This window comes from Notolepis coatsorum, assembly GCF_963971535.1.
Source record: "Notolepis coatsorum genome assembly, chromosome: 13".
Taxonomy (NCBI): Eukaryota; Metazoa; Chordata; class Actinopteri; order Aulopiformes; family Paralepididae; genus Notolepis; species Notolepis coatsorum.
In genome coordinates this window covers 101958705-101972357 of record NC_140177.1, presented here as the reverse complement: position 1 = coordinate 101972357, position 13653 = coordinate 101958705, and the positions used below count along the sequence as shown (strand labels likewise).

The window sequence follows — 13653 nt, the reverse complement described above, 5'->3', positions numbered from 1 at the left end:
TGCAACCAGAGAGACTGAATAGGATGTTGCCCAATATTTTAAACTTGTCATGAGGAAATCTTCATTATGCTCATCACTGTCAAAGACATGTTCAGGTTCAATTTCGTCATCCCCAGCTATACTTTCAAAATGTGCATTTGACTCACCTGGTGAGTCAATATTTTCACTTTGATCACTGATAGTTAGTGGTCTGTTTAGTGGCAAGTCTGAAGTTGATAAATCTAGTGGCAAGTCTGATCTAGTTGTTAAATCTAGTGGCAAGTCTGTCTTTGGTAAATCTAGCAGGCACTCAGTAGAGGCTGTGACAGGATCTGTGTTCTCTAAAGAGTGATGGTTTGTCCTTGAATTAGCAGCAACAATTAACTTATAATCAGTGAGGATAGCCTGCTCTGTCTCTCTCACTAATTTGTTGACTCTACGTCTTTTAGCCCGAGAATAAGATGACATAGTGATGAGGTGCTGTAGTCAATGTAATGGTACATAAATTGTGCTATTTACTTGGCTAGAACAGGTCTTTGCTTCAATTGCTGCAACGTGCGGCTTCTTGAAACTGGTACGTGATTCTGGAAAAAGAAAGAAAAAAGGGGGGAGGGTCCTGATTAATGTGCTGCATTGCAATGTGCAGGGTGAAACGCTTGCATAATTCTACATTTTGATCAATATCAAGAGAGTCCATTATTATATTATTGTTATATTGTTCATTAGAAAATACCATGCATATAACCAAACGTCTAACTATATAGTCAATGTAATGGTAGATAAATTGTGGTATTTACTTGGCTAGAACAGGTCTTTGCTTCAATTGCTGCAACGTGCGGCTTCTTGAAACTGGTACGTGATTCTGGAAAAAGAAAGAAAAAAGGGGGGAGGGTCCTGATTAATGTGCTGCATTGCAATGTGCAGGGTGAAACGCTTGCATAATTCTACATTTTGATCAATATCAAGAGAGTTCATTATTATATTATTGTTATATTGTTCATTAGAAAATACCATGCATATAACCAAACGTCTAACTATATACTATCTGTATGTCATGTATGTCCCTCCCTATGCCATAAATGTCATCATGTGTTTCAAGTTCAAGTTTCTTTAATAGTTGTCATACAGAAGTACAGAATACTTTTATACAAAATGCTTCTTACTGTTACGCTCCAGAGACTGTGCAAGACAAGATAAGTATGAAATAAAATAACATAGTATAGCATGTAAATTAGAAGTAAAAAAAAATGAGGTCACAGTGTTCAGTATAGACATATGTACAATGTTCGATGCAGACGTAACTGAGTTACCATATAATATACAATACTGTGTAGTGTACTAATATACAATACTATATAGTGCAAGGCAGAAATAGGATGAGGTGCAATTTAGGTACAATTTACAGTAGGTGTACGAGTTGTAGTGCAAATCCTTTATCAATAAATACAAAGTGTGTTTGTGTGATCTGAAGTGTGGAGAGTGGGTGCTGCAGTGTGTTGTTTGTTTAAGTGAGTGTGTGCATGTGGGTGTGTGTGCTGTGTGCATTTGATGGTTGTTGCATAGTGTTTATTGTTCGTTTAGCAGCCTGATGGCCTGGGGATAGAAGCTTCTTCTGAGTCTTTCTGTGCTCGCCTTAAGACTCCGGTATCGCTTGCCTGACCGCAGCAGTTCAAAGAGGCAGTTGTTCGGGTGGCTCAAGTCCTTAATAATTCTCTTAGCCTTCCCCTTGCACCGCTTGTTGTAAATGTTCTGGAGGGTGGGAAGCCCCCCTCCAATTGTGCGTTCGGCTGAACGTGTCACTCTTTGTAGTCTGCTACGGTCTTGCAGTGCTATTCCCAAACCAGGAGGTGATGTTGCCAGTCAGGATGCTCTCTATTGTGCATGAGTAGAAGTTCCTAAGGATCTTCTGACTGACTTGGAACTTCCTTAGGCGCCTGAGGAAGTAGAGGCGTTGTCGTGCCTTCTTCACAACACTGTCAATGTGTGTGGTCCATGTCAAGTCCTCGGATATGTGGGCTCCGAGGTACTTGAAACTGTTCACTCTCTCAACCGGTGCCCCGTCGATGCTGAGGGGGCTGTAGTCCTTGACCCCCGACCTCCTGAAGTCCACAATCATCTCTTTTGTTGATTGTTGTATGTCATAAATGTCACTATGAATTGAAAATGGGGGACCCTGATGTAAATGAGACAAAAACGTCTTTCTCTGGTCTGCATCCCCTTAACAATTGTGTGTATTGAGCCATACTGTATTGTACCCCTTCTGCAATCTGTTAAATACAGTTTTCATTCATTCATTCAACATTAGCAGGACCAGTGGCACGCCAAACAGCCTGCAAACTACCTGGCGTTCTATCGCCATGCTCTAAGACAAACTCTAACCTTAACCAACTTAGAAAGAGTGCCTAAGCTTAAAGGGGAGATGAAGCATATAGCGATATAAACATAGTCATAGCATCAAATTAGTATTTAGATAAGCCACAGAAAAAAATCACGTTATAAAAATAAGCAGTTTCTAAGAAAAAACTATTTGTTATGTGAAGCGCTTTATCAACATGGGGCGCCGCCATTTTGTTTGGTGACATCACCGTCGCGGGGCATTTAGCTAGCTGGCTACCTAGCCGCAGCCGGGATTCAAAGCCAACTAGCCGGCTAACCCAGCTCGCTAAATACTGCATGTAGCTAGCAGAACTGTAAAATTAGTTTGAACAGCCAGGAGCAATACAAAAAGAAACACGCGGTCCCGTTGTCTGGTAGGCAACGTTGCATTTACGGATCCACGTGTTTACTAGGCCAGCTAGCGCGTGCTTCCTTGACTACTTCCTGTTCACCCAATAAGCATGCTTTTGATTGGCTGAGTCGCACAACGTCATTCAGTACCAACGCACGCAATTGGAGCATGCAATTTCTGTTCGTTTGGCGCTAGAATAATTACATCGAAATAATAAATAACTGGTCTTAAACAACCGTACGATTCCACTTGCACACTCTCCAGAGTTATATTAAGTACACGCTAACGAATATTCATGAATATTTATCTTAGTTGACGTATATATATATTTACCTACCAAACTGCAGCATAAGCACATGCACAACGCCGTCAAGAGTACACCGGTCACACTCACAATAACGTTATTTTTCACTGAACACAGTTAAGATAAAAGTAATATAGCCAAAACTTACTGTAAAGCACTCAGTAGAATCAAATCCGGGGGATCCAGACGTTGCTGTTCTGTTGCCAGTTCACAATGAGAGAGTGCTGCATTAGATAGTGGAAGCTAGGATATGTGGCTGGGACGTACCATATCTGTTTAAATTGGGGGGGGAATTCGGATCGGTCCAACTTAATGACAACAAACAGCATACGTTGAACAGCATACGTTGATTCAACATTTATTAGATATTGGCATTTCAATCATTAAAATGCAACCACAAAACAATATTGATTCAATGACATGTTTTCAACATTGGTCAATTGCTTCATCGGTTAATGGGTGATCCACCATCAATCGTCGACCTTAACCAAAAATCAAGCATTTTGACCATAAATCAACATTGAATTAACACCTTTTGCTATCTGGGTAGGCATAAATGCATATATACATGATCAAATGGCGTTTGTTGCCGATCCACGCTATATTAAAAATTTCAACTGTACATGGGTGATATATAGATCAGAGCAGTTTGCATGGATAATAATAAACACTCACGCTGAAAGTCACGGCAGCCTCCTCTTACCGTTGGGCGATGAGACTGGAGCAAAAAGATCCCAGTTATTTGATGGGGATCGAGTCGATCCATTTCCGGTTTGTATAATACTAATACACGCCCAAATCATGTCGATTATTGAGTTATGGCAGCGACTAGAGTTGTTCCGATACCGATACCAGTATCGGAAATGCCGCCGATACTGCCTAAAATGCTGGTATCGGTATCGGCGAGTACACGTAAATTCTAGCCTCCGATCCCATGATGTAATTTATCTCCTGCCGAGTCCTGCAGAGAGTGAGGATTATAAAATGAACATGTTTTAAAGTGTGATGCTGTGTCATTTTAACAGCAGATACACTTTCTTAAATTCCATTGTCCCCGACAGTGCGGTGTGACGGGGAGCTCGGACGGGATGTGTTTTGCTGGTGTTATGATAGCATTAGCTGGAAAGATAGCTAGTTGGAACAACATCCGCTTTAACGTTACATCAAATCAGATGATCGCCTGTCCTTTCTCCAGGACCTAACACTGTCCGTGACCGTCTATCAACAATAATGCACCCACGGTGAATTGTATTTAAGTTAAGTAGCTACTGACTAGCGTTAGCTGACTATTACTAACGTTATCAAATGTCAATGCGGGAAGACGAGCTAGGTCAGTTAGCTTAGCTTGATAACGTTACCGTGTCTAAAGTTGGTGCTATTTATAATCCAGCAATAATGGCTGCAGACCTGCAAGCAAAGTACAGCAAGTGCCAAAGGATAAGAGTCTGAGGCGGAGTTTCAAAAGAGAATGTTGAATATTTATTTTGCATCAAAAATCACAACATGAACGTTCTATCTGCCACTAGCTTACAGACTGAATAGGGTATATCTGCAGAGCCACGGAGTAGCGAGTGCAACACCGTTTAATGTCCGTGTGGATCATTGGAGTAGGGTATATCTGCAGTGCTGCAGCCCATACTCATTGATTAATGATACTAATACAAATCTATACAATCACCTGTTGTTGAATAAATACCATTACTTTCCAGTTATTACTAAAAACAGTATCTGTAAAAAAAAAAAAAAGAAAAAAAAGTATTTATATAATTTTAAATTTTTTTGTATGCACTGGTATCGGATAAATATCGGTATCGGCCGATACCCAAAGCTTAGGTATCGGAATCGGATCGAAAAGGGAAAAATGGTATCGGAACATCTCTAGCAGCGACCCATACAGGGCTGTACGCTAAGCTTTTTCACTAGGGGCACACTTGCCCCTAAATGAGAAATTTAGGGGCAAAGAATATTTTTTAGGGGCACATTTTTAAATAACTATTTTACCATTATAGTAGGGCTGGGCGATATGGCCTCTAAATGATATCGCGATATTTTGACATGCATCAAAAATGCTTGATTTAACCCTTTGATGCATACAGTCACGCCAATATGATGATTATAATAAGTCCCTGCAACATATGTTTGCATTATTAAACCATGAAGATGCTTTAAAAAATAATTTAATGAAAATGTACTAAGAGTAGTCTACTGACACACTAATAAAAAAAATTATTTACATCTAAGACAATTTATATAAAAACTCTTGGGTGCCTTTTACACAGTACTGTGTTTTCTATCCACTTTAGCCAAACACACACACACACACACACATATATATATACACACACACTACTGTGAGAAAATAATAATCACACAGACTTAATGATTTTAGAATATTTCAGATAATGAAATTAAATGTTTATATCATCAACTATCCAGTTAGTATTTATACTGTGTGTAACATTTGGCTACTTTAAATCATTGAATGTAGAGAGAGAGCGAGAGAGAGAGAGAGAGAGAGAGAGAGAGAGAGAGAGAGAGAGAGAGAGAGAGAGAGAGAGAGAGAGAGAGAGGGGGCGAGAACGAACAAGAGAGCCAGCCCCCCCCTTCGCGTTTTGATCTAAGTCTAAGCTGCCGTAGGTGATGACGTCACACTCGAATGTAAACAGGAAGAGATGGAGACACACGGAGATGGAAATTCAATGATATACAGAAATGAATAACCAATAAATATGAAGTTATGTTTAAACTTCTGTTGTCAAGCGTTGTCAATATAACCCACCCCCTTTCCTCACGAATGGAACTAGTCTTGTGGAGTCCGCTTTGACCGTTTTCCAGGGTTAGCAGAGATCGCTAGTTAGCTTAGCATAATCCTAATGGTAACCTTGGTTAGCAGCTACCGTTAGCTCATTGCTCGTGTCAATTAAATTGCATGTTATTAAAGGTCCGCGCTGGTCTGTCTAATGAAATTACAACCGCAACATTATATTGCACTGTACAGCCCTGGTTGTAGGCTAATGTTTTACTACAATTTGTATGGATTCATTTAGGAGTGAAATGCGAATGAAGGGTTGAAATCACCACTCGCAAGCTTGCCCCCAGATATTATTTTAAACTCGCACGGACCAAATTAGGGGGCAATTTGCGATCATATCATCGCAGTGTACAGGCCTGCCATATCCACGGTGTGTGGCTAGAGTCCCGCGACGATATGCGAGAGTGGCCGGACGTATTTAGGAGACACACCGATATCCAACTGGCCATTTCCGGTTTGGCAACTCGCCGATCATCCACCAGGGGGCAGTATTGAAGCGTTGCAGAGTTGTGCCGAGTCCCACTGCATCAGACAAGGCTCCGTGAGTGAAATATGAATACCATGGCGAAAATATTCAATATGATCACAATAACGTCGTACGCCGTGGATTGGCAGAATTTGCATGAACTTGAAACATGTCGTACAACGTGATTGGCGGGGAAAGTGTTAACAATTGTGTGTATTGAGCTGTACTGTATTGTACCCAATCTACAATCTGTTAATAACATTTTCAATCAATCAATCAATCAAATAACAACCGGTAACTTCACTGTTAGATGGCATGCTTTGAAGCACCGCACCTCCCAGCTGCTTCTAGACACAGTGTATAGCAATAAGGTTGGATGAATTCGGCCATTGTATAAAAGCATTACATCACGCAACAGAGTGTGTTATAGAAATTAGATCACGCCTATGGGGGTCTAATGACCTTCGGCTGCGCCTCGGGCCTAACAACCACCCATAGGTGTGATCTAATTTCTATAACACACTCTGTCGCGTGATGTAATGCTTAAATAATCTAGTGAAACATAGCTAAAGCCTGTGTATAATGTGTATAATCTAGTGAAACATAGCTAAAGCCTGTGTGTGTGTATAATCTAGTGAAAAATAGCTAAGGCCTGTGTATACAGTATCAAGTTTCAAGTTTGTTTATTAATTAATTAATTAATTAATTATTAATTGTCACAATAAAATACACGTACTTTACAGTGAAAAATACAATATACATATATACAATATACAATACAATGTACAATCTAAAGTACAACCTAGGTACAATGTAAGTACAGTGAGTAAAAATTTGTAAACAGTGAGGTACAATGCAGAAAATGAGGTACACAACTTTAAGGTAAGGTGCAAATGCTAATGAGGCATGAATGTAGTGCAATCTTTAATAATAGATACATATAATGTAGTGTTAAAGTGTCTAAAGTGAGTGTTAAGGTGAGTGTTTGTTTAAAAGTGAGTGTGTGCATGTGGATGTGTGTGCAATGAGTGTAAATGATGGGTTGTTACATAGAGTCATTGAGCATCCTGATGGCCTGGGGATAGAAGCTCCTTCTGAGTCTCTCTGTACTGGCCATGATACTCCGGTAGCGCTTGCCTAACCACAGCAGTTCAAAGAGGCAGTTGTTTGGGTGACTAGAGTCTTTGGTTATTCTCTTAGCCTTGGCCCTGCAACGCTTGTTATAAATGTCCTGGAGAGTGGGAAGCCCACCTCCAATTGTGCGTTCGGCTGAATGGTCCACTCTCTGTAGTCTGCTGCGGTCGTGTGCGGTGCTATTCCCAAACCAGGAGGTGATGTTACCAGTCAGGATGCTCTCTATTGTGCACTAGGGCTGAACGATTAATCGATTTCAAATCGAAATCGCGATTTGGAATGATGCAATTAGCAAATCGCAAAGAAAAAATAATCGCTATATATATATTTTTTTTTTTTTTTTTTTTTTAACCAGGAAGTCCCATTGAGATACAAGATCGGTTTGGGAGAGGGAGGTAAGGGGTTTTAGATTGTGTGTTGTGAAGTTCTAGACTTCAGAGAGGGAGAGTAAAGTACAGAAAAAAAGGTACCGTTGGGTACCGGTATCGATTCCCAGGTAAAAAGAAACATTTTCAGGCTTGTGTCCCGAAAAGACCCACCGCGTAGGCCAGATGCAAGCCGCATTTTACAATAAACCCCTGTGGGGCTGCTTAAAGTAGAAGTTCTTAAGGATCTTCTGACTCACTTTGAACTTCCTTAGGCGCCTAAGGAAGTAGAGGCGCTGCCGTGCCTTCTTCACTACACTGTCAATGTGTGTGGTCCAATGCCATCACTTTACCTGCTTGTGATACCTCTTCCTAAACAAGTTAAAATTTTCCACAAGGTTACCACTACGCAGGTGAAAGTAACTAACTTGATTTACTCTAGTTACTGTAATTGAGTAGATCATTTTTGTAAAACAAAAGTATGCATAATTCTGAACATCTCATTCTCGCCCCTCATAACTGCCGTTCCCAAATGCAATATGATGTAAATGTGTGTGTGTGTGTGTGTGTGTGTGTGTGTGTGTGTGTGTGTGTGTGTGTGTGTGTGTGTGTGTGTGTGTGTGTGTGTGTGTGTGTGTGTGTGTGTGTGTGTGTGTGTGTGTGTGTGTGTGTGTGTGTGTGTGTGTGTGTGTGTGTGTGTGTGTGTGTGTGTGTGTGTGTGTGTGTGTGTGTGTGTGTGAGTGAGTGAGTGAGTGAGTGAGTGAGTGAGTGAGTGAGTGAGTGAGTGAGTGTGTTTGTTTGTTTGTATTATAAATATAGTGTATGACAAAACAGGTCCAAATATCTATTTGCGTTTTAGCTGGACTGGTCCAACTGACTCCAGGTCAGCATCATGGCTCCAGCTGAAAGCCTGGTTAAGCAGATGAAAGTAAAACTCTCTCTTTCTCTATATCCCTGTTTACCTTCTGTCTCTGTCTCTCCCCCCTCTCTCTCCCCACTCTCTGTCTCTCTCCCCTCTCTCTGTCTCTCTCTCTGTCTCGCTCCCCCTCTCTATGTCCCCTCTCTCTCTCTGTCTCTCTCCCCCTCTCCCCTCTCTCTCTCTGTCTCTCTCTCTCCCCCTCTCTCCCCTCTCTCCCCTCTCTCCCCCCCTCTATATCTGTCTCTCCCCTCTCTCCCCCCTCTCTCTGTCTCCCTCTCCCCCTCTCTCTCCCATCTCTCCCCTCTCTCTCCCCTATATCTCCCCTTCTCTCTCCCCTCTCTCTCCCCCTCTCTCCCCTCTCTCCCCCTCTCTCTGTCTCTCTCCCCCTCTCTCCCCCCCTCTCTCCCCCTCTCCGCTCTCTCTCCCCCTCTCCGCTCTCTCTCCCCCTCTCTCTCTCCCCTCTCTCCCCCTCTCCCCCCCTCTCTCTCCCTCTCTCCCCTCTCTCTCCCCCCCTCTCTCCCCTCTCTCTCCCCCTATCTCCCCTCTCTCTCCCCCTATCTCCCCTCTCTCTCCCCTATCCCCCCTCTCTCCCTTGATGAAATCAATTGTTTTCATTTCTGGTTATAACAACCTATAGATATCAGTTTAACTGTGTTAAACTGTAAACGCTGCGACATACATTTCCTATGTGTTTGTGTTATCCCATTGAAACGGGGAAACAAATTTGTGTGTATATACAGGATATATAATGCATTATTAGCAGGCGTTGTAGGTCTAAAGGGTTATAACATGTAGGTAAAGTACATATCTATAGAGATATTAGTTTAAACATTGTATTGTGTGTTGAACTTGGAAACGGTAAGACAGACAGAGTCTGGGCACAGGCTCTGTGAGAGCGATAACAGCACCGAGGTCATCGGCCGCATCAACAAAGATAGCTGGTTGGCTAGGGAGGGGAGAAGCTGTTGCTATGGGGATTAGCTAGGGGCTAGCAGCTGGCGTTGTGTCACTGAGTAACGAGAGAAAGGGCGTGGCTACGGAGATGGCCACCGTTGCTAGGGGAAAGACGTTATAGCTGTGAGTTTCTTCCGGTTTAAAGTAGACTAGGACATGAAGCCGACACGTAGGGACGTTGACAGAGAGACTGCAATAGCTGGAGGGTGGTGGAGGGCCCCTCCACCCTCCTGAGCCACGAGGTAGCTAGCTTCGGCTAACAGGGAAGGCTTTTGGCTAACCACTAGGCCTCAACCATCATAGAGCTGATAGCAGGAGAGACCGGTAGAATTAAGGAATTCAATAGACTTTTCAAAGACTTTCAGAACTGTTCCCATATTGAGGATATGTTTATGTAATAAACATAACGTTTGAAGGAAAGGTATCACGTTTCCAGTGTGTCGTTTTCTTCTGAGTCAGATGCATTACCGGGGTGAAACAGTGTCAAAGCCAGTATGGGGAAGGTCGACTTCCAAGTAAGATAAACAACACAACGCAGAAACTTCATGGAACCACAGGTGACGAGTTGATTACTGGCTGAGAACACGATTATCCAACACCTCTCTCCCCCCTCTCTCCCCTCTCTCTCACCTCTCTCCCCATCTATCTCCCCTCTCTCCCCCTCCCCCCTCTCTCTCCCCTCTCTCTCCCCCTCTCTCTCCCCCTCTCTCCCCTCTCTCTCCCCCTCTCTCCCCTCTCTCTCCAGGTAAATGTGATGAGTCTCTGGCTACTCCTCTGGGTTACAGCTCCTTCAGCAGTTCATCAGTGTTATCAGGAGGCTATGGAGCCGGCTACGCCAAGCTCAACAGGAGAGGAGGTACACACTGATCCTGTGTGTGTATGTGTGCATGTGTGTGTGCGTGTGTGTGTGTGTGTGTGTGTGTGTGTGTGTGTGTGTGTGTGTGTGTGTGTGTGTGTGTAGTGTGTGTGTGTGTGTGTGTGTGTGTGTGTGTGTGTGTGTGTGTGTGTGTGTGTGTGTGTGTGTGTGTGTGTGTGTGTGTGTGTGTGTGTGTGTGTGTGTGTGTGTGTGTGTGTGTGTGTGTGTGTGTGTGTGTGTATTTGACTGTGTTTTATCTTTACCATCTGGGGGTCCTGCCACAGGCCCTTCTCTGATAGGTCCCCACCTGACCTGCTTTAATGAGACCCACTTTCCCATTCACGCCCCAGGTTGAGAAACTTTAATTTCTAGACAAAGAAACACTGTTCTTTCTCTCTCTCTCTTTTCTTCCTCTCTTTTCTTCTTTCTGTTCTTTATTCCCTCCTGATCTTAACCCCCACCCCCATCTCTCCATCTATCCGTCTTCCTCTCCTCTCTCCCTCTCACTGGTACCAGGTGCTGGGGGCTGGTCTCCCGTGGATGCGGACCGTTACCAGTGGTTACAGGTAGACCTGGGTTCCAGGAGGCAGGTGGTTGCCGTGGCGACGCAGGGCCGCTACAGCAGCTCTGATTGGACGAGTCAATACAGGTTGTTGTACAGTGACACGGGGAAGAACTGGAGGCCCTACCTGCAGGATGGAAGCATCTGGGTATATATAATATACAGTATATATACATATAATTATATAAACCATATATATTATTATATATAATATAATATTCTAATTTCGTATTCAACTTGTGTATTTAGCTTTTGATACTTAAAGTTCAAAGGGTTCTATGTAAGATTTTCAGTCATTTGGAATGAGGACATGGAATAAGCTAAAAAGTAATATAAAAATCTAACGTCAAACTAACCATGCACACTCAACCACAGTGGCGGACTCAGGCTGTTTGAAGGGCAGGGGCGAAAAGAAAAAAAGGGCACCTACTGCACAACATGGGACCCCATCAGTGAGCAAAAAGCTATGATGCGTCATGTATGGTGAAATAGTCCTCATTCTTGACCTGTTAAGCCTTAAGGTCCCCCTTTATCATAAATCGATCAATAGAGACCGTATTAGATCCCCAATTATCATATCATGGGGTATCATTGGAAAGCCACACTCATTGGCTACAACCCTGTGCAAAGATTTTCGAGATCGCCAAATGATTGACGGAGCTAGAGCCCCGGGAGTCGGGGGTGGTAATGTGTACGTTTGCATACTTTGGGGCACGCCTCACATATCGGCATGTAACTCGAGAACCGCTGAACGGATTTTGTCACCTGAAAGGGCAATCGACAGGCTACAAATAGGGCTTTAATTCTATATATATAATATATATTCTATATATATATATAATAATAATAATAATAATCCTATATATTGTATTAAAATAAATGCACACCCGAGCCACTAGAGGTCAGCAAACAATCGTCCACATGTGGGCCCTTGGATGTTAAGAGGTTACTGTTTTTAAATATTTTTTTTGCACTTTTAGTCAAAGTGTATATTTTCATTTTTACCGATGTTTTATACGATTTATCGGAAATACGGATTTATCTGAAAATGCTAATTATCGTAAAAAACTCAAGGAAATGACTACATCCAGATTCAACCCTGCCATTGGAAAGAGGAGCATTTTACCTATCCATAGATGTATGATTTGGCCATAATAAGGTCAAGGTCAAGTTCAAGGTCAAATATGAATTTATAATGTAAATCGATTATCATTAATTACTGTATCTACAAATCCTTCTGTTTAATCATCTTCCCTTTATTCATTTGCTTAGATCTTTTGTACACATGATCTCAATAAGGTGGTGAATGAGCTCAGTGAGCATTTTCTCCTACCCGTATCAATTTTTGATCAAAGATGCAAAAATCATAAATCATAATTTATATTCTCCTTTTCTTCATTACAATTTACTCAGCCTAGTAACAGACACAATATTTCTGACACTGGAAATACATACCCCCAGGTCCCTAGATGTTCCTAGATACCAAGAACATGCAAATTGACCTTGCAGAAGTGGAGCAATCTTCCATTTATTTAGGCATGTACCTTTAGGTGAAAACGGTCTAGAGATTAACATTAGATTAACATGTAGTCTAGGACAATCCAGATTAAAAGTATAACCACGCCTCTATGATGAAAAACACACAGGGAACCTGCATACACATTTAAAATGTTTATTTCACAAACACCTCACAATATGTTGGTTATTTTCATGCTATATGTTAAGCTATAAGATACACTTGATTCAAGAATATTATATGAAAAAATATGATTTTTAAGACCCAACATTAGATTACTGACTGTAACTGAAAAGTGTTCTCATTTGAAAATAACTCTGCATGTCCATTAAAGGCACATATTGGTTTAAGCCGGTGTGCTACGTTAATGAAAGATAACTAGCTAGTTACCTAGGGGAGCTAATGTGTGAATTCAGTAGTAGTTAACTTGCCATACAAAGTGAATGTTAGTGTTAGCCAGCGGATTGTTGTTGTTTTTATTATAACCCAGTGGTAACTTTCTGTTGAGAATAATTGTCCAGGCGGTCAATAAAGTGCAGAAAGTCGAACTGCCTCATTCTTCACCGATCGCCACAGTATGTTTTCAACAATGGGATTTGGAATGAGTATTTTAAACGTTATTGTTTCATCATTGGCAACAATTTATTTTGTCTTTTACTTTCAAATACAGTTAAACTAACTTACTCTAATCTAACCTAACCTAAAGGATACATTGAAAAAAAATAGGGACAGTGCAGATTGAGAAACATCAAAATGTTAGCCCATCGGTCCCTTGCAAAAACTCAACTTGTTTATATTTCTTGCTATGTTTTCCCACGTGAAGGGCAGCCAATAGGGCACTTTAGTACAATGTTTTCAACTGTGGGGGCACATGGTCAAGTTTAGACCATTGGAGGAGCACACTACCCCCCTTAGATCCTTCCCTTTCCGCTGAGCAGGCGCCCCGACCGAACTGTAGGAGTCGCTGTTTACAACGACCAGGACCCACCCACCGGCTTTCCCACCCTCTAACACTGCCAATTGTGTTAGTACGACGGCCGGCCAAGCCGGAAGCAACG

The 13653-nt window shown here is 42.0% G+C and overlaps 1 protein-coding gene across 1 annotated transcript in view; it reads left to right on the top strand.

Annotated features, from left to right (window-relative positions):
• Positions 1–13653, top strand: part of LOC311239035 (contactin-associated protein-like 2) — a gene marked incomplete at its 3' end in the record, with an annotated part of 309018 nt that overhangs the window by 59949 nt on the left and 235416 nt on the right. The window contains exons 2-3 of the mRNA XM_084327260.1: positions 10407–10517; positions 11034–11227. Coding sequence (XP_084183386.1) covers positions 10407–10517; positions 11034–11227 — 305 coding nt within the window. The remainder of the gene's footprint in view (positions 1–10406; positions 10518–11033; positions 11228–13653) is intronic.